Below are 23,479 nucleotides of genomic sequence, written 5' to 3'. Positions count from 1 at the left end.
GCCTCTGGGCCAGGCTTTCTCACAGGGCCAGCTGGGCACAGGTGCCCAGTCCCAGGAGAGCACAAAGGTGACCCTGAAAATATCTTCCTGAGAGAGACAGATCCTAGCTGGATTCTCTGTTCTCCCCTCGGGGTCCTCCCCCCTCTCCCCAGGACAAGATTAGAATGAGGCAGTCACTCTGGGTGCACAATTTATGTCTGTGCCCAAAACACTTCACAATCAAGATAAAGAATATTTTAACGCAGTGTTTTTAAAAATTTGAAATTAATGCAAAAAATCCACGGTGAACACAATACCAGAAATTTAACTATTGAAGACAAGATCCAATCGTGCACTTAACCAGCTTGCTTCTCTCGCCTCACTAGCCCTGGTTCCAATAAAACTTTATTTACAAAAACATGATTTAAAAAACTATTCTATATTGTTGTGATAAAATATACACAATGTAAAAGTTACCATTTTAATCATGTTTCAGTGTACAGTGGTATTAAATAGTACATTCACGTTGTTGTGAACATCTTTTAAATATTACATTAAAATATTATATATTGTGATTACCGGCTTCGAGGGCGTCCGAGCCCAGAGCCTCACTCGCCTTACTCGAGCCCTCGCCCTGCCTCCCCCACTCCTCGGCCCCTCTAGGAGCCTGAGAATCGAAAGCTGCAAATTTCTCCCAAACAGACAGCAGCAGAAGAGTTATTCCAGTAGCGATCACGCCACCGAGGATGTCCGTCCAGGCAGCCACCCGCGACAGGAAGACTTGCTCCGCCTGCATCCGCCCGTCCCCTTCGATCTCTTGCGACGGGACACACCTGGCCGGCGCGCCCTCTACCTGCCCGGGGCCACCTGGCTGCCCGCCCCCCCTCCTCCCCCCGCAGCGGGTGGCCAGCCCCGCACGCGTTGCCCAAGCTTCCTGCGGGCCAATGGGGAAGAGGGCGCCTCCGGGCTCGAGCAGCGTCCGGCCGAGCGGCCAATAGGAGAGCGGCATGCAAATGAGCAGGTGCGGTGGCGGCCGGCCCGTCAAGGCGGCCGCGGCTCCGGGGATGTTAGAAGCAAGCTGGGCTGCCGCCGAGCAGAAGCCCGGGCTTCCAGCTGCGAGCTCCGCTCTCCCGCCATGGCCCCCGCTCCGCCCCACGCCGCCTCCTTCTCACCCGCCGAGGTCCAGCGGCGCCTGGCGGCCGGCGACTGCTGGGTCCGCTGCGGGGCCCGCCTCTACGACCTCACTGGCTTCGTGCGGCACCACCCGGGGGGCGAGCAGCTGCTGCGGGCGCGGGCTGGAGAGGATGTTAGCGCCGACCTGGACGGGCCGCCGCACCGGCACTCGGCCAACGCGCGCCGCTGGCTCGAGCAGTACTACGTGGGCGAGCTGCAAGGAGACCCTCAGGTACAGCCCGGCCCGGGGTCGCACCCCTCTACTCGCCTTCCCCCCTCCCCCACTCTCCCCTCGCCGGCAAGTCAGGTTCACCTGCCCTCTAGGAGGACCCAAGGTGACAGCCTCCGCCCTCACCTTCGCTTCCCCCTTCTCTCCAGGTAACAGGTCACGACCGGTCCCCCTCACCGGGACTTGCCCTTGCTCTCCAGCATTTCCCCTGACCGGCTTCTATCTGCTCCCTCCTTCCTACTTGTTCCTTCTGCAGCCTCTGCCATCTGACAATTTGGATCACCTTTTACCAGCCACGCACACTCTCAATCTTTCCTTTCTTTCCTGTTCCCTTATCAGCCTCTCCCCCTTTGCGTCCGTCCTTCACTTCTGTTGAATAATTGCTTCATCCTCACCTGTGCTCCCCTCCCCACCTCACCCCGCTCCTGCTTCCAAAAGTTACGGATCCTTACCCTTCTCAGCCAGTTTGGATTTCCTGGTGCTGCCCTATCCGGCACTAGGGCTTCCCTGGATCGCTAGCGGTTAGGGCAGTGTCCGGGGTGGACTATGTCCTTCCATCCCTCAGTATTGCTTGTCTTGGATGCTGGCGTGGGGGTCCAAAAGATCGAAATGACAAGATTAAGCTAGTTTTTTAGAGGAGGGGGGATTAGCACCGTGAACAGCATGCTGCCATGCGGTACAGCCTCATTTCGGTAGTTAAACCTCCAACTGATCCTGGGGTAGATTTGTTATCCCTATTTTACGATGTGGAAACCGAGGCTCGAGCAGGCTCTGTAATTTGCCCAAAGTCAAAGAGCTAGTTAGCGCAAAAGCCAAATGTACCTGGCTGCAAAATCGATTCCATCTCCCTCCCAAGGATCTCTGGGATATGGGAGATGGCCCCTATCCACAGGGCTGCAGGTAGGCCGAGCCAGAGGCAAACTGCCTCCTTGGGCCTTCCCCAGGTTCAGCTGTAGGACTGGTGACAGCGGGGCCATCGTGCTTGGGCATTACGCTGACAGCCGCTCCCTGCTTCTAGCTCTTGCTTTCAGGGTGGGCCCAGCAAATGCTTTTGGATCTTTGGATAAAAGGACTTGCCTCTCACTGTTCCTGGCGGCTCTGCACTGGACCACCTTGTTTACTACTTCAGTCACTTCTTCACTCACTGGCTTGGTCCCTTGATGGTTACCAGCACTGAGCTGGGTAGGCCTGGAGAGGCGCCAGTAATCAGCACCAATACAGTCTTCGTAGAGCAAACAGGCTAATGAGGGAACGTACTAACTGCATAGTAATTAATTACCTAGTGCTATCAGAATATGGATTTGGAGGTGAGAAGTTGAAGGAGAGCTTTCTTGAGAAAAGTAGCATTTGGACTGAGAGCTGACCATAAATAGGGTATTAGCCTGGTGAAGTGTGGTGGGAAGAGCATTCCAGACAGAGGGAACAGCATGTGCCAAGAAGGCTTTGAAGGGTAAGGGCTCAGCAGTCAAGGGACAGAAATAAATCCAGTGTGGCCAGAGGCTGGCGGGCATGGAGAGAGAAGGGGGAGGAGGCCAGAGGTCAGCCAGGGCTACATCACGCAGGGCCTCCTAGGTCGTGGGCAGGATTTGGGACTTGATTCTAAGAAATGACAGAAAGCCAGGGAAGGGATTCAGGAAGGGGTGTGGTGTGGTCAGATTTGCATCTTTGGAAGATCGCCCTGGCTACAGTGTCAAAAGGAATGCAGGGAGCCCAAGTGGGTGTGAGGAGGCCAGGCAGGAGGCCACCGCGTGGACTGGGCAAGAGGAGAAGGCACGATGGTGGCTGTGACCAAGGGCAGAACGGGGTTGAATTGGAGAGATTTCATAGGTAAAGCACCAGGGCTCAGCGTTCTGCAATGGGAGCCCAGCTGAATCTTGGAAGTTGGCGTTTGGTGCCAGGTCCTGAAGGGGCAGAGGTTTAGCCGTGGATACAACTGAAGCTGAGTGCAGGAAATGAGAGGTTGGGATCGGAATACTAGAGACTTCCAGGCTTGTGATGGCTACTGGGAGCCACCCTCCAAACTCCCAACCCACCCCCCTTCCCCAACAGTTGCCCTAGATGGCCCCACCCCCCATGCTTTTGCTTTGCTCTGCCCTACCTGACCCTCAGGGAGGACTCAGAGAAGACAGTGACCAAATTTGATATCTACCCCTGCACTCCCCTGTTACCCCAAGGGTCCCAATGTGGCCATGTTGCAGGCATCTTTATATCTGGGCCCCAGTCTGAGGATATGGGAAAAAAACCTAAAAACTAGTAACACACTTAAAAACCCATGGCTCAGTTTCCGTAGTGTAGTGGTTGTCACGTTCGCATCACAAACCCATGGTCAGACTTGACCAGGAGCCATACTTACCCCATACTGCAGTGGCCTGTCGGCTTCTGTCTGTAGATTTCTATCCTGGAAACTGGTATAATGTTGTCTTTAAACTGAGGGAGAAAGGTAGTCAGAGGAGAAATCTGGAATGTACCTGTACCTGTACTGAGAGAAGCCCTCTTCTTAAGGCCTGAACGGAGACTTTCTGTTCTTTTTTCTGGCTAAGCCCTTCAAGCACCCCCTATATTACTTCCTTCACCTCTCTTCTCTCCTCCTGCCAGGCCATGGATGCTCACTTCTGTTGAGCTCAGAGCCTAGCTTCTGTAATGTGACGACCAGGTGGGGTGATGGGAAAGGAAATGTCATGACCCAGCTCTTTGTTTGGAGTTCATTTCTGAATCGTGCCCCTTGGAGGGGTCCTTGAAGGAGAGTGTCCTGGGGCTCTGCTGTGAAATCTCCAGGGAGAAGTCCCGGTCCCTTTGGTTTCCCCTGTTCCCCAATTTGCCACACACCCCCTCACACACCCGTGTGTACTCTGACACACACATTCACACTCACGCAAAGGTGCACACACACACACACACACACACACACGCGCGCACACACACATAAAACAAGTCAAACTCGTTTCAGCCAACATACTGTGGGGATGAAACAAAGTCTGCCCGTGGTCTTGGACTTGAGAAAGCTGAGCTGCCTGCCCTGAGCAAGTGACAGAGCTATGGCTGAGCAGAGAAGTCAGGCCCCCTTCTCCTCCTGGCCCCTCAGGGGCTAACAGGGTCAAGCTGCTCAGTCCAAGCTCAGATACGAGCAGTGCTCTTCCAACTGGAGCTCATGTTGTTAGTGGCACATGAGGTCCATTTACTGAGCTGCAACCAGAATTTAAAAGGAATAAATAGGAAAGGAAGGAACTTTGGGTTCAAATCTCCTCCCAAGATCGCAGATACTGTGTTTCCTGGACTTGCGTCATCCATGAATCACTGTCAAGTTTGTTTTTTTTTTTTCTGAATTCGTATACCCCTCGAACTATTATATGTAATATTTAAGTAGACTCACTTTTTATTTTACCATTTACTCACCCTAAGCAATAATACCAGTGAAATCACAAGTTTTACATGCAATTTAAAATAGAGAGCTATTAAGGTAGGAAAGGCTCATCCCTTGTATTCCCTAAAATCATCTTGGGTACCATCAGTGGAGTGGATATCATACTTCAGAAAACATCCAAAGAATAGCTTCTCCTTTTTTTAAAAAATTAATTATTTTATTTTGAGAGACAACAGGGGAAGGGAGAGGGGAAAGAGAATCCCAAGCAGGTTCCGTGCTGTCAGCGCAGAGCCCAACTCAGGACTCGATTTCACAAACCATGAGATCATGACCTGAGCCGAAATCAAGAGTCAGATGTTTAACAGACTGAGCCACCGAGGCACCTGGGGTTCTGTGGGTCATTTTCTGGGACTGGTGAAACAGATGAATTTGTATGTAAAGTATACATGGTTGTGCCTTTTTCTAGTGAGAGAGCTACAGCTTTTATGATAGTCCAGCCAGGATCCTCCCCTCCCTCTGAACCTGCCGTCAAGAGGCTAATAACTGGGAAAGGGTGGTTCCTACCTCCCCATCTTACACACACGGATGCCCCAGCCACTGTTGTCAGGTAACCCGGATGTCTGAGTATCTCTGGGTGCCGTGTCCTAATGCCACAGGGTGCACCCATCTCTGGGCGGCTGAGAAGTCCTCGGCCTCTGCCTTGTGTGGTTCTGCCAGCCTTTGGAGGCTGGCCATTCAGAGCTCCAGGGCTTGAGTAACTCAATGGGTAGGATATCTAAGTGCAGGAGGACTCAGAGTTCCCACCCCGCCGCTGTAACTGCCCTTGTCGAGGTCATCGGGACCTTCGCCTCACTAAAGCCGGTCACCAGTTTGCACCTTGCCTCACCTGGCCTGGCAGCAAGTTTTGATGTGGTCACCAATTTCCTTCCTTGATACGATTTCTTCATGGGCTTCCCGAGACCACACCCTTTAGTTTTCCACTATCATTTCCTGTGGCTGCTGTAACAAATTGCCATAAACTCCGTGAATTAAAGCAACACGAATGTATTCTGTCACGGTTTAGAGTTCAGAAGTCAAAAATAAGTCAGTAGGGCAGACTTCCTTCTGAAGGTTCGAGGGAAGAATCCATTTTCTTACCTTTCCCAGCTTTTAGAAGCTGCTGGTATTCCTTGGCTCGTGGCCCCCTCCCAGCAATTGCATTGCCCCAACCTTTGCTCTCATGTCTCTTCTCTGACTCTCGTGCCTCCATATTTTACTTCTAAGGACCCTTGTGATCACACTAAGCCCGCCGGAATCATCCAGAAAGCCTCCCCATCTCAAGGTCCTAAATTTAATCCTATCTGTGAAGTCCCTTTTGCCATGTAAGGTAACATACCCACAGGTTCCAGGTATTGGGACACAGACTGGGGAGGAGGGCTGCCCTACCTACCTCACCACCTGTAGCCCCCTCCCTGGTTGTTACTTCTCAGTCTCCGTTGCTCATTTCTCTTGCTCCTCATTTCAAAGAAACATTTGCAAAGCTGAAACGGAATCATACATTGTGCACTCTGCTGGATGGCTGCTTCCACTCAACACTATGTCATGGGAGATTATCTGTGTTTTCCCTCCTCTGAACAGCAACTATCCCCATTCTGTCCTGGAGAATCCAGGGCTGTAGAAGGGGGGGAAACGGGGACTGACTAGGAGGACAGAGTGGATGGCTTGCACAGACCACACACTGATCCGCGTGAATTTCCTGGTCTTCCTTCCAGGATGTCTCCCCACGACTCCCCTACTTTGGCCAGAGCCCCGCTCCACTCGTTCTTACAGCAATCTCCCAGGCAGGTCTCTCCCTGCCAGTACTTCCTACACCCTACTGCCTGGGACCTTTTCATGTTACAGCAGTAATCCTAAGCCCTCGCGGGCTCCTCACCGCCACCCGGTTTAAGTCCAGTTCCAATGCTGCTTCTTCCACAGAGCGCCCCGCCCTTTGCCCGTACCTGTGTTACAGTGCTCGTGATGTTCTTCCTTATTTACTGTATTTTCACTATGTGTCTTATCTCCTCAACTAAACTATATACCCCCACCCCCAGAACTGGACTCGTCTGATTCATCTGGGTTTCTTTTTTTTTTCAACGTTTTTTTTTTTTTAATTTTTTAAATTTATTTTTGGGACAGAGAGAGACAGAGCATGAACGGGGGAGGGGCAGAGAGAGAGGGAGACACAGAATCGGAAGCAGGCTCCAGGCTCCGAGCCATCAGCCCAGAGCCCGACGCGGGGCTCGAACTCACGGACCGCGAGATCGTGACCTGGCTGAAGTCGGCCGCTTAACCGACTGCGCCACCCAAGCGCCCCAATCTGGGTTTCTTTAGGACACAGTAGCACACTGACGAATGCCAACAGAAACTAATCAGTGTTTGAATAAATGAATGACTGCGCTGCTTGGGAAATTGAGGCATGTGCACTACTGAAAAGGAAAGCGGGCGGTGGGGGGCGGGGAAGTGGGAGCGGCGCCTGGGTGACTCAGTTGGTCGACTGTCTGATTCTTGATCTGAACTCAGGTCATACGTGATTGCGCGGTTCTTGGGCTTGAGCCCCGCATTGGGCTCCATGCTGACAGCATGACGCCTGCTTGAGATTCTCTCTCTCCCTCTCTCTCTGCCCCTCCCCCACTGGTGCATGCTCATTCTCTCTCTCTCTCTCTCTCTCTCTCTCTCAAACTAAATAAACTAAAAAAAGAAAATGAAAATGAAAGTGGTAATATTAGCACACACAAGATACTTCAAGAATTACAAAGTTAAGTCTCTTTCCAGTTCCTGTTTTTGGCTAAAAGAGTTGGGAGTTTGATGGGAAGGATGGAGGGCTATCAAGTGAATCACTCATTTCTGCCTTCGCCCTCAGTTATTCTCAGCCAGAAAGAGTTGACAAAATGTCTTCCATACCAGGCTACTGCCATTCACCCATGCCCATGAGTCTGCCTACAAGACAAGAAGTGAACCATGGACAATCCCAGTCAAGGGGCGCCTGGGTAGCTCAGTCGGTTAAGCATCTGACTCTTAATTTCAGCTCAGGTCATGATCTCGTGGTTTGTGAGCTCATGCCCCACCTGGGGCTCTGCACTGACGGTGCAGAGCCTGCTTGGGATTCTTTCTCTCTCCCTCTCTCTCTGCCCCTCCCCTTCTCATTCTCCCTCTCTCTCAAAAATGAATAAATAAACTTAAAAAAAAAAAGAAAAAAGAAAAGAAAATGTCAGTCAAGAGCCTCCTTTGCTGTCAAGGCTGTGGCCAGCCCCATGTGGCTGTAAGTGCCTGTATGACGTGCTCAGGCAGGACCTGGGCTGCCTGGATTTCCAGTTCCGTTTACTCTTCCCTGTGTCTTGTCATGCAAATCTCTCTAAAGTGTGTGTCTCGGAACAGTAGTTCCCAATCTTCTCTAATCGCCACTCATCTTGCACGATATGATGTACAAACCTCGGACTTAGGATTTTTTGTTGTAGAGCATAATTCTCCAAATACTTTGTTTTCTTGCCTTGATTGTATATAGCAAAATATTTAAATACCGGTACCAGATAAACAAATCTGGGGGGATTTGAAGTATTTGAACTGTGATTCATATAGATACATCGTAAAGTCCTGTCATAGGAAAACTAGTAGCCGGAAATTCCGTTGATAAAGAACACGTGACTACACACGTAGACTAAACCATGCAATCTACAACAAACTTGACTGATAATTACCAACATGAAGTAGTCTTAATTTTTCCTTTAAAGGGAACAGAATTTCAAAGGAGTAGAGTTCTGGTTCTCTACATTTTTTCTGTGCCCATTAGAACCTTCTCAACATTGCTTAGCATTGCATGATGCTCAGATTTCCCCCGGGAAAGTGGAATCAGGGTTTTTAGGGATCTCTAGTAATGGCTAGTTTTAGTTTTATAAGTTCCAGATGTTAATGGTCCATAATAACCCACTTAGTTCCTAAGATCTAGTCCTTAGCCTTCTATCATAATGAAAGGCTATGAAACGGGCATCATTTATCCACAAGGATGAAAGATGGACCTCCAATCTTTAAGTCAATTCAAGGCCCCCACTGTGAGACTGACTGCTATGGAGGAATATTAAGGGTCACCTATATGGGACTGAATCAAGACTCTGTGATCCTGTACACCACCCCCCACAGGCCAGAAAAAGGTCAGACTAACCTGATTTAGTGGTTATCCCAGCAAGACCCATTGGCCTGCCAAGTGTAATGGCTTTTGCAGGTTGGAAAACAAGGTGTCATAAAAAATTCAGTTGTTCCTTAGACCTACATGGGAAAGTCTTTGACTCCTAGGAAAGAAGGTCACTTGAAATGAATCTACTTTTTTTTTTTTAATGTTTATTTTTGAGAGAGAGAGAGAGAGAGAAGAGTGCAAGCAGGGGAGGTGCAGAGAGAGAGGGAGACACAGAATCTGAAGAAGGCTCCAGGCTCCGAGCTATCAGCACAGAGCCCATCACAGAGCTCGAACCCACGAACAGTGAGATCATGACCTGAGCCGAAGTTGGATGCTTAACCGGCTGAGCTACCCAGATGCCCCAAAATGAATCTACTTTAAATGAAGACCAAACTTTCATAGAAAATGGAGCAGGGGTTTGGGAGAGGGGAAGCGATTATTTTTTTAAAATGAAACGGAAGGGGTACCTGGCCGGCTCAGTTGGTAGAGCATGCAACTCTTGATCTCGGGGTCATGAGTTTGAGCCCCACATTGGGTGTGGAGATTACTTTTTTAAAAAGGAAAAATTTAATAACAATTAAAAAATAAAAATGAAACTGAAAATTGTTTTAGTTTATTTTAACCTGACAGCAAAATTAAGATTGCATTCGTGGGCAGGTCCTTTAATTGAGCAAATACCGAATCAAGCGGTGTGCTTTTTGTGCACATGTGTGGTTTTTCTGACAAAACTGTATGAAAGTGACAGTGGGACATTCCAAACTTCACATTGTTCACAGCATGATCATAAAGAGAGTCATTTTAGCTAGAGTATTTAAGAGCTGAGGATCTTTCTTGATCCTGTGATAAACAGGTCATTCATTCATTCTCTTTTGAAGAGCCTCGTCCTTTGTGGGTAACCTGTGTTTCAGCGTCAAACAGCCCAACTTTGCCAAATCCTTATTTTGCAGTAGAATTGTGAGCAAAACAGTTTTCTTCAGTTTCACTGACTTCATTAAATTCTTTGTATTTTGGCATTAATTTTTTAAATTTTTTTTCGTTTTTACCATTTATTTATTTTTGAGAGACAGAGAGACAGAGCATGAGCAGGGGAAGGGCAGAGAGAGGGAGACACAGAGTCTGAAGCAGGCTCCAGGCTCTGAGCTGTCAGCACAGAGCCCGATGCGGGACTTGAACTCACAAACTGCGAGATCATGACCTGAGCTGAAGTCAGACGCTTAACTGACTGAGCCACCCAGGCGCCCCTTGGCTTTGATTTTCAATTTCACTTTGCAGTGAGCTTGCATTTCGTTACACTGTATATTGTCAGATGATAGCAACCCCAACCATCACTTTGCCTAGGTAGACTGGGGATTTGGGGGAGGCGGTGGTCAATCTGAGCAGGAATCAAATTCATAAATGGTCAGCTGACTTGTGAATAGCTGTACATTAAGAGGATTTTTGCCATTCTTTGCAACTTGGATGTTCAGGGACTCAGATAAAGAACACTTGGATAATAACGATGCCTCTAGGACTAATAGTAACACATCCAAATTTGTATAGCGATTTACATTTTTCTAGATATTTCTCATAGATTTCTAGTTGAACCCTCAAGGTAGGTGGGGCAGATATCCATTCTCCCATTTCATAGATGAGAGACCTATAGTTCTGAGAGATCCCGCAATGTGGCTGGTCTCTAGGTGCCCAGTATTTCCAGTGCATACACATTAGGGACAAATCTTAGGCGTGAGATTAAAGCAAGGGGCATCTTTTTCTTACTGATTTATAATCACTCCTTACATGTAAAGGATATTAACCATTTCCCATCATATGTATTACTATATTTCCTTCAGTTATTTGTCTTTTGGCTTGTCTAATGTTTTTTTCTCTATTTAAATCTTTAAAATTAAACCCTTAAAACATAAAACATTGTTTTATCATTCTTAGAAAGGACACCTCTACTTAAGATTTTGTAGTTGCCTAAATTTATTATCTACCTGAAATTTTTTTGATATCAGGAAAAAAATAGAGAGTATTTTAGGTTTATATTTTTCAGATGACCAGCTGGTTATCCCAATAGATTTATGAAATAATTGTTTTTCCCTCTGGCTGAAAAAAACACCTTTATCACACATCAACCATTCACAGATATACTTTGGTCCATTTGGGGGCTTTATTCTGTTCCAATGAAATCATTCGTTTTTCTTTAGGTTTTAACCATTAAGGTTTCCTCCCCCCACCGCCTTCCTTCTGTTCCATTCCAGCCAGGATTTTGCTGTCACATGTTCCACCAGAGAAAGCAAAGGGCAGGACAGGGGCTGAGCATCATTTCTGGGCCATGTTGCTGGTGCTGGGGAAACAGTCTGACTTTCAGGGACTGGGGCTGCCTGGCCTGCCCTGGACCCTGAGGTCGTGTGGCGAGAGCCCGGAGGGAGTTCAAGGAAGCTCACGCAGGCTACAGGCCCCAGGCACCAATACTGGAAGGGAGGGAGGCATCCAAAGTGGGTGTCCAAGCGGTCATGGAATGGTAGCGATTTCAGCGGGGAATGCAGGGGCGGGGAGGGGTGTGCACACGGATGGGTCCTGTGTGCCCACCCTGCAGTGTGTCCGCAGCCCCTGGCTGGAGGCTGGAAGAGCAGTGAAGCAGCTGTATTTGCTAACAGGGAACCTGGTGTCTTTCTTTTTTTTTTTTTTTTTTTTTTTTTTTTTTAAATTTTTTTTTCAACGTTTTTTATTTATTTTTGGGACAGAGAGAGACAGAGCATGAACGGGGGAGGGGCAGAGAGAGAGGGAGGCACAGAATCCGAAGCAGGCTCCAGGCTCCGAGCCATCGGCCCAGAGCCCGACGCGGGGCTCCAACTCACGGACCGCGAGATCGTGACCTGGCTGAAGTCGGACGCTCAACCGACTGCGCCACCCAGGCGCCCCAGTGTCTTTCTTGCAAAGCGCTGTAAATCTCCACCTCTTGTCCCTCCGGCCAAGGGTCATGGATGCTTTTGCCCCCACCTTCCTTCATCAAGATCAAGTGAGAAGCTTATTAAAAAAGATTCCTGGGTCTTTCTGGACTGATGGAAATGTCCTGCATCTTGACTTGGACATTGGCTGCCAGGAGGCATGTAATTGTCAAAACTTATGAAACTATACACTTAAGATCAGTAGTTTTTTTTGTTGTTTCGTTTTGTTTTGTTTTTGTTTTTACTATATGAGAATTAGACCCAGTTTTTTTAAAGGGAAGTAAATAAATTTAATACTTATTTAGTAACTCACTCCTGTAGATACGACCTCATGATGACAAATGCTAGTGTTGATACATACAAAGCTTTAAAGATTGCTTTTACAATAAGACCCTGTGGAATGTAAATGGTAGGACTTTAGGTAGGTGGGGATACTACTCGGTGTTCACGGGAGATTCTTTCAGCTGGACTGCAGTTTAAAATGTTTCAATAATAAAGCATTGGAAAAAAATACTAAGTAGTTACATTGTAGACATCACACAGAGAAAAATTCTTAAAGGAACAGTGGAAAACTAAAAGAAAAATCCATAGCGCATGCACATTTAAACACAACAAAACATTACATTTCTAGTAATATTGTATTACTTTCTCAAGAAGCTGTAACAAAGTACCACAAACTAGGTGGCTTAAAAGGAGACATTAATCATCTCACAGTTCTAGAGACTAGAATTCCGACTTCAAGGTATGGGCAGCGTCGTTTCCTCCTGGAGGCTCTGAAGGACAATCTGTTCCTTGCCCCTTTCCTGGCTTCTGGTGGGGCGGGCATCTCTTGGCTTGTAGATTATACCACTCCAATTTCTGCCTCCATCCTCACAAACGCGTCCTTGCCTGTATCTCTGTGTCTGCATCTCCAAATTTCCCCACTTCTTTTGAGGACACCAGTCATATTGGACTCACAGCCCCCTTTAATCCAGTAGGACCTTAAACTAACTGCATGACGGCTGCAGGTACCCTCTTTCCAAATAAAGTCGCGTTCACAGGTTCTAGGTAAACATGAATTTGGTTGAGGGTGGGGGGGGGAGGTGGGGGCGGGGGACACCATTCCACCCAGTACAGATGTCACCAAACAACTCTACCACTCGAATAACCTAGATAGAAGCAAGTGTGGTATGCACTACAGAACTGTGTTAGATTTCAGGAAAATTACTCTAGTAGCAACAGAGGTTCAAAGACTGAAGACTTGGATGACAAGTTTGATGTTTCATTTGAATGAAAAAACATGCATGTAAACTAACTCAAAGAATTACTTAGCATAGTATATTATAATATGTAATTATATGAGTATATATATTATATATAGTATATATAGTATATATATTATATTATATATACTATATATTATATATTATATATTATATTATATTATATATATTATATATTATATATTATATATATTTTATATATTATATATTATATATTATATATTATATATTATATATATTATATATTATATATTAGATATTATATATATTATATATATTTTATATTATATTATATTATATTATATTATATTATATTATATTATATTATATATATTTTTTCTCCTGGGGGGCACCCCTCAAATCTATAAAATTGAAATCTCTGGAAGCGAGATTCCAGAAATCCGTATTTTTAACAAATACTGTGTGTGTCTCAGACGCACTGGAAAGTTTGCAGCCCACTGCCCTAGAAGGCTCGGGGCAGAGGGAAAATAGGGATGGAAAACTGGGAACATGAAAGTTTCTCGGTGGGCAGGTCTCTCGGGAGTCCTGAAGAACCGGCATCCCCAGGCTCCTGGTGTGGCGCTTGTCACAGAGCAGTTGTGCAGACAGACCACCCTCTCACCCACCCATCTAGAAAGAGGAGGAGGCTGGGGTCTGCAGTCCAAGACCTGTGCCCTGGCTGTGTGATGCTGCGTGACTCATGCGAACGCTCGTGGCTTCGGTTCGCTTATTCCCTGCGTCCCTACCAGATTTGTGTGGCTACAGTGAAATCACGTGAGATCTGTGAGACAGAACCATGTAGATTAAACCAAAATAGGGTGATAATCAGCCCCTTCAGCCCCAGCTTCTGCCGAGAAAAGGTAGATTTCTCTTAGGCGGCAAGAGATAGATGTTTTCAGAACCCGAGTTGCTACGTACCTCAGATCCTCTTGGGCAAAGGCACGCACCCCCCAGAGGAGCTGGGGGGTGGTGACATCCTAATCTCCCAGTGTGGCCCCTTCCCCCAGCTAGGGCCCGTGGGGTCTGTTCCGACCTGCTGCCCTCATTCTATCTTCACCTGGACACGTGAACTGGACCGAGGAACTGACCACCGTTAGGGCCGGATGTCTCCATAGATGAGGCTGGCAAAAGCCTCAGGTGGCCCCGGGGACCTGCAGGCCTGCCTTCCTCTGCCTACCGTTCCTTTCCCTGTTCAGGCACAAACACAGATGACGTCTCATGCTCAGACTGAGTTCAGTGCTGAGGATAAAAAGACAACTGATCGTTGCCTTCATGGGGTATACCTGCCAGTGGAGGGGAGGAGACAGATAGGACAGTTAGGGGTGGTGACAAGAGCTACAACAGAATATCATATTTTATGTAGACTGTTATAGTCTGTGTGTATATACATATACATATGTGCATATATTATACAACAAAATAGATCATGTATTTTAGAACAGGGGCTGTGACAGAGTAACAGCTACAGCTTCTGACAGGAGTAGTCTGGTGAGTCTTCTCTGAAGAACTGATATCTGATGGAAACAAAGGAGTCGTCATAAAGGAGAACTGGGTAAAAAAGCAAAAAAATTCTAAGCAGAAGGAACAGCAAGTGCAAAGGTCCTGGGGTATGTGCCATCAGGAATCCAAAAGGAGGCTCTTCTGCTGCTACAGCATTGCAGGTGAACAGGAGTGTGGTGTGGGGTGGAGTGGGGAGGGAAGCAGGAGCCCTGCCTCTGTAGAGCTCACAGTCATCGCTGGGGAGGTTCGATTTTATTTCGAGACTAGGCTGGAAGATTTTAAGTGGAAGACTGACAAAGTGGGTCTGTATTTTACTAGATTGTTCCAGCTCCCTTGTGGAGGGTAGGTTGCAGGGGGCCAAGAGGAGGAGCAGGAAGAGAGCTAAGAAGACATCGCTATTGTCCAGATGACAGAGGGAGGTTGCCTGGACTGAGCGGCTATTGAGACAGAGGAAGTGTCTAGGGATTGGAAATGTCTTGGAGGTAGAACCACTACAACTTGCTGATGGACCAAACGCTGAGAGGAAGAGGAAGAGTTGAGGATGATGCCAAGGTGACTTGAGTAACTGGGTGGTTTGATATATGGGAAGTGAATGCTTGGGTGTAAGCCCAGATTTGGGGTGGGGTAGTCAAAGTCCCTTGGGGCCACATTGCATCTGAAATGCCAAGGAAACACTCGGGTAGAGATTTTAAGTGGTAGTTGAATATATGAGTCCAGAGCTATGCTCTCCAATATGGTAGCCCCTTGCCACATGTGGCTTTGTAATTTAAAATTAATTAAAATGCGATAAAATCAAAGTTCAGTACTTCAGTTACATGAGCCACATTTCAAGTGCTCAGTAGACATAGGGGACCATATTGGACAGCACAGATCTAGAACATTTCCATCATTGCAGAAAGTTCTCTGGGGCACCACTGGTCTAGCTAGAGCTGTGACCCAGAGTTGAAAGGTATTTCTCTCTAGGATAATGGTATCCTAATCTGGTGACTCTCGTCCAGGAAGTTGGTATCCCTGTGTTGTTCAACAAATAGTTCCTTCTTGCCCTTGACCACACCAGATTGTGTATTAAGTGATGTCCCTGAGCGGTAGCTATATCAAAGAGGCACTGAACACCCAGAAGGACAGTTTGTCCCGGGATTGTTCAAGGACATCGTCCCTTAAAGCACCTTATAGCGACGAGTATAAACATGATGTTTAATGAGCATAAAACATGGAGTACAGGCTGTAGCTCCCCGGGAGACACCAGTTCTCGGACTCACCATGGCAATTTTCTTAGTTTAAGAGACGTGCACTGAGTTTGGAACTAGGTTAAATGAGAGTGGAAAAGAAGACACAGGCTCAGAACCCAACAGTCTTGTGTTCTAGAACTAATCATACCCCTGGAGACAAGCCAGTCACCCTCTCTGAACATAAACATCCTCGACTGTAAATGGGAGAAGTTTCCATGTCCGGGCATGGAGAGAGAGAATAGTTTGCATCAGTAGACTGGAATCCGTAAAAAGTAGCAGGTATAAGGCAGGTTGATTTTTGTCATTGTTATTGTTTTGTTTTGCTTGCAAAACAGTTCAGTGCCTTCTATTTTTTTGGCAATATAATCATCTGTAACCAACGTTGACAATAGCAGTGAATTATCTCTCTTAAACTAGTAGATCATAAAAGGAAAATTTGGGAATATTATTTCTGGGATAGCGAGATATGAGGTCATTTGTAAACAGTGGTCTTGTTTCTTCTTTTAAAAACAGCAAAACATAGGGGCACCTGGGGGGCTCAGTCAGTTGAGCGGCCGACTTCGGTTCAAGTCATGAGCTCATGGTTCATGGGTTCAAGCCCCGCAATGAGCTCTGTGCTGACAGCTCAGAGCCTGGAGCCTGCTTCCGATTCTGTGTCTCCCTCTCTCTCTCTCTGCCTCTCTCCCATTTGTGCTCTCTTTCTCAAAAATAAATAAATAAAAATATTTTTTAAAAAAACAGCAAAACATAGGGGCACCTGGGGGGCTCAGTCAGTTGAGCGTTCAACTCTTTATTTCAGCTCAGGTCTTGATCTCACAGTTGTGAGTTAAAGCCCCACATTGGGCTTTGTACTGGGTATGAAGCTTCCTTAAAACAAAACAAACAAAATCAGCAGAATATAGTATTTTCAGCATGCTCCTTATAGGACTGGAGCATTCCATGATAAGTCCAAAATGTATTTTAACATAGTTGGGCCAGTGAGGAGATAATATATGTTAGATGGTTTAAATGTATTTTCCTTGCACATAGCACATTCTATAAGCCTGCCTGACATGCTCTGAGGCCTAAGTCTTGAGAAACTACGGTCTAGAAGTGTCCTATCCAGTCCTGCAGGCTGTTGGTGCCGCTCATCGGGGTTAAAAGTCGGGTGCTGTAGTGCCCACCAGGACTCTGTAAGGTGGGACTGAGGAGGTGAGCCTCAGATCTCCTCCTGTCCGCCCTGACCAAGCCCAGGCCCCACCCCCACCCCAACCTCGGGCTCCCAGCTGCCCCAAATCCTAGAGTCAGGCTTCCATTGGAAAAAAAAAAAACACGTGTCCACTTGACTCAGTGCATTCCTGGGTGTGGTGCCCTAGTCTGAGGTTAGAGGTAGAGAAGAGAGGCTCCCTGTGGATGCAGATGGTCCATGGCAGGCAGAGCCTAGTAGAGAATCAAGTTAATAGCCTGAAAATTTGTGGGTGTATTTGGAGAGATCTGAATAGTGATTTAGTATTTTTAATCCACTGTCTCCCTTTTCTGATGTCCTGGATTGCCCACCTATACGGCTTCTGCTTCTGGTGACAAGGTGGCTCGTGATGTGCTCCATGGGGGATCGTGTCATCAGGGGAAGCAATACCAGGTCCACAGCGAACCGATGTCAAGGACCCTGGAGGCTGGAGTGGTCTGGTCCATGCCCCCACACCTCCTGAGCGGGATAAGTTGGTCACACCCCAGGCACACGTTTGCCACTCGCTCTCTTTTCCTTTCTTCTTCCTATCGTGAATCCAGGGACAGCGGCCAGCAGAGTTCATCACCTTGCAGCCATCGTGGGTGGGCGACAAGTGGGGGTGTTTGGGGGGTGCCTTGTCACCTGCCAGGTATTATTGTCGTTTTTTGGTTTTGCACAGGAAGGCTTTATTTTAAATGTTTTAAGGAGAGGATGGGCCCCAGGGCTTCTGGTTTGGACCTAGTCTGGCAGAGGGCAGCTCGTTAGAAATGAAAGCAAGCAGATCCTGCTGCCTTCCTTTCAGCCCTAAATTTCTAGCTACTGAAAGCAACCAGTGGTCCCCTACAGGCCTCAGGGGTGGGCTTGTTAACAAAGAAGGCTTCCCCCCAAGGGAGACTCTTGGTGCAGCTGTGGTTCTGGGTCTGCACCCTCCCCCCACCCGGGCCTACCCCCCTCCTACCTTCCCAGGACCGCATCCAGAGTCCAGTGCGGACTGGAGTCCCCACCTTCCTTTGGGCCCCTAGAGGCCGGAGGCAGCTGGACACAGGGCCTGGGCACCATCTCGTTTCAGAGAAAGGGTTTTCAGGCCAAACCCAGGCTGCGGGATAAAAGGCCATCTGTCCATCCCTGGGTGCCCAGCCCCGGCTTTCCTGAACAACATTCCTTTATGCCAGCCCCCGCCTCCTGCGGCCCCCACCCTCAGCACACTGCTTCCTTTCACCGCCTCTGGGTCGGCTTGTTTGTTTACCCTGCAGAGTGCAGGCTTTCTGTTGTTCTTCTCATTTCTCTCCCCCTTGTGCGCCCTCCAGGCAAGCCCTCCCTGAGGACAGCAGGGTCTGGGGGGCTAAGGCAGAGTCCCCGCCAGGGACCCGGGAGCCTCCCGGTGAGCCCTCCCAGAAGAGGCAGGGGTGGTGCGTGAAGAACCTTAGTGGGACCGCACTCGACGTGGCTTCCTGTCTGGATGTCCCAGCAACCATTCGAGACTCCTGGAAGCGGTGACTTGGTCCCTCTGTGCCTTTGTTTCCCCCATCCGTGGAATACCTCGTGCCAGTCTCTCAGGGACAACCGTGTCGATACCAATGAGATGCCGGCCACACATGTGGGGTGGGAAAGGCGCTCACCATGGAGGTGGCTCGTCTGTCCCAGAGCCACGTGCTCCAGTGGAGGGAGAACGGGGCAAAGCTGGCCACAGTTTCCACTGAAGAAGGCGGCAGTTTGCCGGACACCCGCCCCCCTCCCCAGTTCAGCCTGCCTCTTCCCTGTGGGGAAAACTAGGAGTGACTTTTCAGGCCCCGAGGAAGGGGAACCAGGCAACCCTGGCTGCCAGACAGCCAACAGCGGGCTAGGAAGGGGGCGGTGCCTGAACATCTTCCCCGCCGGCCGCCGAGGGCTCTCTGTGGCGGCTGCCACGGCAGATCTGGTGGGAAGGCTGGGTTGGGCACGAGACCCTGATTTTTGCCGCCTCCCCCGCAGAGGATGAGCGACAGACTCTCCACACGTCCCTGGATGCCTCTTCCAGTTGTTTTCTGGCTCAATTCCTTCTCCGTCCGTGGTCTTGTCTCCATCCCGGGGGAACCTGGTTCAGGCCTCGTGCTAGTTTGCTTGGGTCTCAAAGTCCCACAAACTGGGTGGCTTAGGCAACAGGGATTTATTGTCTCGTGGTTCTGGAGGCTAGAAGTTCTAGATCAAGGTGTCGGTAGTAGGGTTAGTCCCCGCTGAGAGCTGGGAGGGGGCACGGGTTCCAGGCCGCTCCCTAGCTTCTGGGGGATTACTGGCAATCTTTGGAGTTTCTTGGCTTGTAGGTGCTTCACCCCCCGTCTCTGCCTTCACGTGGTGTCCTCCCTGCTCTTCAGATTTCACCTCTTTCTAGGGACACAGATCGTATAGGATTAGAACCTCATTTTAACTAATCACCTCTACAATGACCCTACTTCCAAATAAGGTCACGTTTTGAAACACTGGGGGTTAGCCCTCCAATATATGAATTGGGAGGGGGCATAGTTCAACCCGTACCAGACCTCTGTACTGGGAAATGAGGCCCCGTTGGTCACACCGTTGGTGCCCGGCCTGTGTCTCCGCTGTGATTCCTTCACACCGTCACAAATTTTGTCTCCTTTCCAGTCACACATGGGGAAAGAGAACTAGTAGTTGGCTTCCTCTTGGAGTCAGTCCTCTCTGCTGGACTGGAGGCGGGGAGGAGGCCGACGGTCACCCTGCAGTGAACCTTGCTGGGGCTCTGGCACCCAATCCACTCAGGGCCTTGATACAGCTGGCTGTAGGCCTGCCCCACGCGGGTGCAGAGTCCGTGTTCTGGGCCTTGCACGGGAGAACAAAACCCCTGCTCTTGGCCGTCCACGCGCATCCTTCTCTGTGGCCGTACCATGAGGCGGAGGGCCGCAGCTCGCCCAGCACTTCAACCCGGCAGACCAGGGGCTGCGTTTGCACTCAGGTCGGTTTAGCCCACATCCTTCGTCTGTTGGTTTTAAATGCAAAACAAATCTTAAAATCTGGAAATTTCACACAAATATCTAGTTTTCCAGCTTTTCTTAGAAATGGGGAGGTCTGCAACGCTCAGCTCCTTCCTCACCTGACCTGGACCTGAGTCAGGGCTGCTCCCCCTTCGGTGGGGCGCTCCCCCTTCGGTGGGGCGCACCCCCTCAGGCTTCCTGAGGTCCACTGCCTTCAAGACCAAGTGACCATGACCATTGGTTTCTGCTCCTGCTGCCTTTCCCATGTTTGTTTCATCTCTAGCAAAAAGGTGCCTCACAGCTTTGTTTTTTGTTTGTTTGTGTCTCGGCACCTCATGTTTTAAAAATGAGAGTGAGCGTTTTTCCCTGTGGAGGTGAAGAATATTCCCACGTGTTTATTATGCAAACAAAATGAGTCTATATTACGAACCACACTTTGCCCACTTCACTTATTGGCGTCACCGGCCCAGCCTCTGAGGGCAGGGCAGGAACTCGGGATGCCCTGTCAGGCCTCAGCGGTTTCTTGTTGCTAGAGAAGGATCCTCAGGTCACACAGCAAGTTGGTAATGGAGCCTGGTCTAGAACCATGCCCCTTAGTCTAGAGGTGAATCTGCAGCCTCTAGAACTAGAGGCTGGCCCCAGATTGTTCCCCCGGCCCCAGGCTGCCCCCCAGGACTGCCTCCCTGAGAGACGGGTGTCGCGGGCACTGGCTGGAACCTTAGGGAGCCGACAGGAGTGACTCCTGGGTCCTCTCTGAGTTGGGGTCTGAGATTGCTGAACTCAGTGTGAGAGAGGACGGAGGAGGATAGAACCCAGGAGGGGCAGTTGTGTCCACAGGACTCTCCATGAGAGGAGAGCCACGGCTTGGATATAATGCCTCTTGATTAGCCAGGAACTGGCATTGCCCTGGGAGAAGCTAGGGCTGGCACTGCTGTCCCACCGGCTTCTCTCCTTGCAGCTTTGAACAGGGGCTGGAGGATCTGAGGAGATGGAAACGCCCTCCTGCCGCCGCCGCCGCCATATTTCCCAATACGTTCAGAGTTTCTCACCTCAGAATGGGCGGGACCTGCCTACCTGGTCTCCTTGGCCGATCACATCGGCCATTCTTGAGCACGTTGACCTTCTCTTGCTAAGTACACACAGGGTTTGGAAGGCATCGGGGAGCTCTCTTTCCACCTGCCCCGCCCACACTTCCGTGGCCTCTCCAGGCCTGGGCCCCTAGAGCCTCAACAGGCCACCATGTACGCTTTAATGTGTCATCCCACAAGCACGAATACTGACCCCGTGCCATCATCTGGGGACCTAGCGGTGAGCGAGACAGCGGACCTCTGCCCTCACGGAGCTCACGTTCTAGCTCGGGAGACCGTCACGGGGAAATGCAGGAGAGTGAGCTGCTTTCCCCACCACTGGAGCACCGCCCTGCTCCGGCCATCAGGCTCTTCTCAAACAGCCTGGGACCTGACCATTAAAATGCCTCTAGCCGTGTCTCCTGCCCCCTTCACAGCGGGGGAAGGATGCCAGGACGAGGAGGTGGGTGTTCCACTCCATTCTCACTGCCCCACAGCCATCCGTGTCCTTCAGGCGGACCCTCTGAGGAAGCTATCGCCTTCCACAGATGGGCCTCACACCCCCTGTCAAACTACACTCGTTCACACTTACGCCGACCACTCTTACAAAAGCCACTGAGAGGGGCGCCTGGGTGGCTCAGTGGGTTAAGCGTCCGACTTCAGCCAGGTCACGATCTCGCGGTCCGTGAGTTCGAGCCCCGCGTCGGGCTCTGGGCTGATGATGGCCCAGAGCCTGGAGCCTGCTTCCGATTCTGTGTCTCCCTCTCTCTCTGGCCCTCCCCCGTTCGTGCTCTGTCTCTCTCTGTCTCAAAAATCAATAAACGTTAAAAAAAATTTTTTTTAAAAACAAAAGCCACTGAGAGCCTGACTACCTACTTCTCCCCTCCTTTACCAAAAACACTGAAACTTGTTCAGCCCAAAGGCAGAACGGTTTCCAAATACTGGAAAAGAACGCACGTGCTCTTCCCTCTCTGACGCATTTCGGTTTTTAAAGATCTCTCTGGCTTGCTTCCAGGAGCGGGAGAGTCTTTTAAATAATGCATTGTGGAAGTTTCCAAGAAACTTTAAAAAAAAAAATATTTTTTAACGCTTGAGCTTGTACCCTAGTTCCCAGGAACGACCTTTACACACTTCTGATTCATGGATGGTGTTTGCCTGTGGAATTCAAGGGTGAGCCCGGCTCAACTATAAAATAAACACCGGGGCATGGAAGGCTGGAAAATGTGGCCCAGATCAGTGCGTGCGGGGCAGCGGCTCCCAGGAGGACCCGTTCCTGGAACCCCCGCGCCCAGGGTCAGATGGGAGCAGCCTCCAGAGTGGGGGTGGAAGCCCTTCTTCGGGAGGGTCTTTGTCCTGCTTGTGGGGGTAAAGGCGCTGAGGCCTTGGAAATCTCACAGCTGGACTCGAGAAAAATAGTCAACGAAAGACACGCTAGAGGACACTTCCTGCTCCCCCAGTGTATCTGCTCCTGGTGCTACCAGCGTGCTGACTCCCCTTGAAGTCTCCTCCCGGACCAGAGGTGTGTACAGTCTTGTGATTAATAACCTGGGCGTCTGCCAGGGAGGGGTGTGGTCCTGAGGAGGCCACCCAGAGAGCACCTGGCTTATGCGTGGTCAGTCTGGAACTTATTTGCCGAGAGCACGTCACCCATGACATTGCTACCTGGCGGCTCCAGGACTCTCCAGTGGAGAGGAAGCTGGGGTCCCGGAAGGAGGGAGGAGATGGAAAGGAAGAAGGGTGCCTGCTCCCTTTCCTCCCTCCCTCTTGCCCTCCTCCTCCATGGGCAGCGCACCCCCCCCCCCCCCGCCGTGCCAGCCTTCACTGACCTGATCCAGGGTTCAAGGGACCCATCTTTTTTTTTTTTTTTAATTTACTTTAGAGAGGGAATGTAAACCGGGGAGAGAGGCAAAGAGGAGAGGGGGAGAGAGAGAGAGGGAATTAGAATGAATGAGAATCTTAAGCAGGCTCTACGTTCAGCATGGAGCCCTATTCCCATGACCCTGGGATCATGACCTGAGCCAAAATCAAGAGCTGGGCACTCAACCGACTGAGCCACCCAGGCGCCCCTCGAGGGAATCCCCAGCCGCTGCGTGCTGGCCATGCCATGGGCATGGCTCTCTCCCACTTCCCTATCTTCGTCTAGGATTTTTCCAGTTGAATGAAAAAAAAAAAAAAAAGGCAAAGTTCTGTGTCCACTGGCAGCCCACACACCTGTCTGTGAAACTGGGTTTTTACTAACTTTTAAGAAAACCTTGGAAGTGGAACATGTAGACATTGACTCTGCTTCATGTCACATGTAGATGAGAGAGCCCCACACAGGCCAGTTTGAATCAAGAAAATAATTATGCACAATTAGTTCTCACAAAACAAACTTTTAGGTTGTAATT

The 23,479-nt window shown here is 49.4% G+C and overlaps 1 protein-coding gene across 1 annotated transcript in view; it reads left to right on the top strand.

Moving 5' to 3' along the window:
- Positions 1–1,040: 1,040 nt before the first annotated feature.
- The window catches only part of FA2H (fatty acid 2-hydroxylase), a 54,895-nt gene continuing 32,456 nt past the window's right edge, over positions 1,041–23,479 (top strand). Inside the window, exon 1 of the mRNA XM_058706737.1 lies at positions 1,041–1,384. Within this exon, the coding sequence (XP_058562720.1) occupies positions 1,115–1,384 (270 nt within the window). The 5' untranslated portion in view covers positions 1,041–1,114. The remainder of the gene's footprint in view (positions 1,385–23,479) is intronic.

This window comes from Neofelis nebulosa, chromosome 17 (genome assembly GCF_028018385.1).
Source record: "Neofelis nebulosa isolate mNeoNeb1 chromosome 17, mNeoNeb1.pri, whole genome shotgun sequence".
NCBI lineage: Eukaryota > Metazoa > Chordata > Mammalia > Carnivora > Felidae > Neofelis > Neofelis nebulosa.
This window is presented reverse-complemented; position numbering and strand designations above follow the sequence as displayed.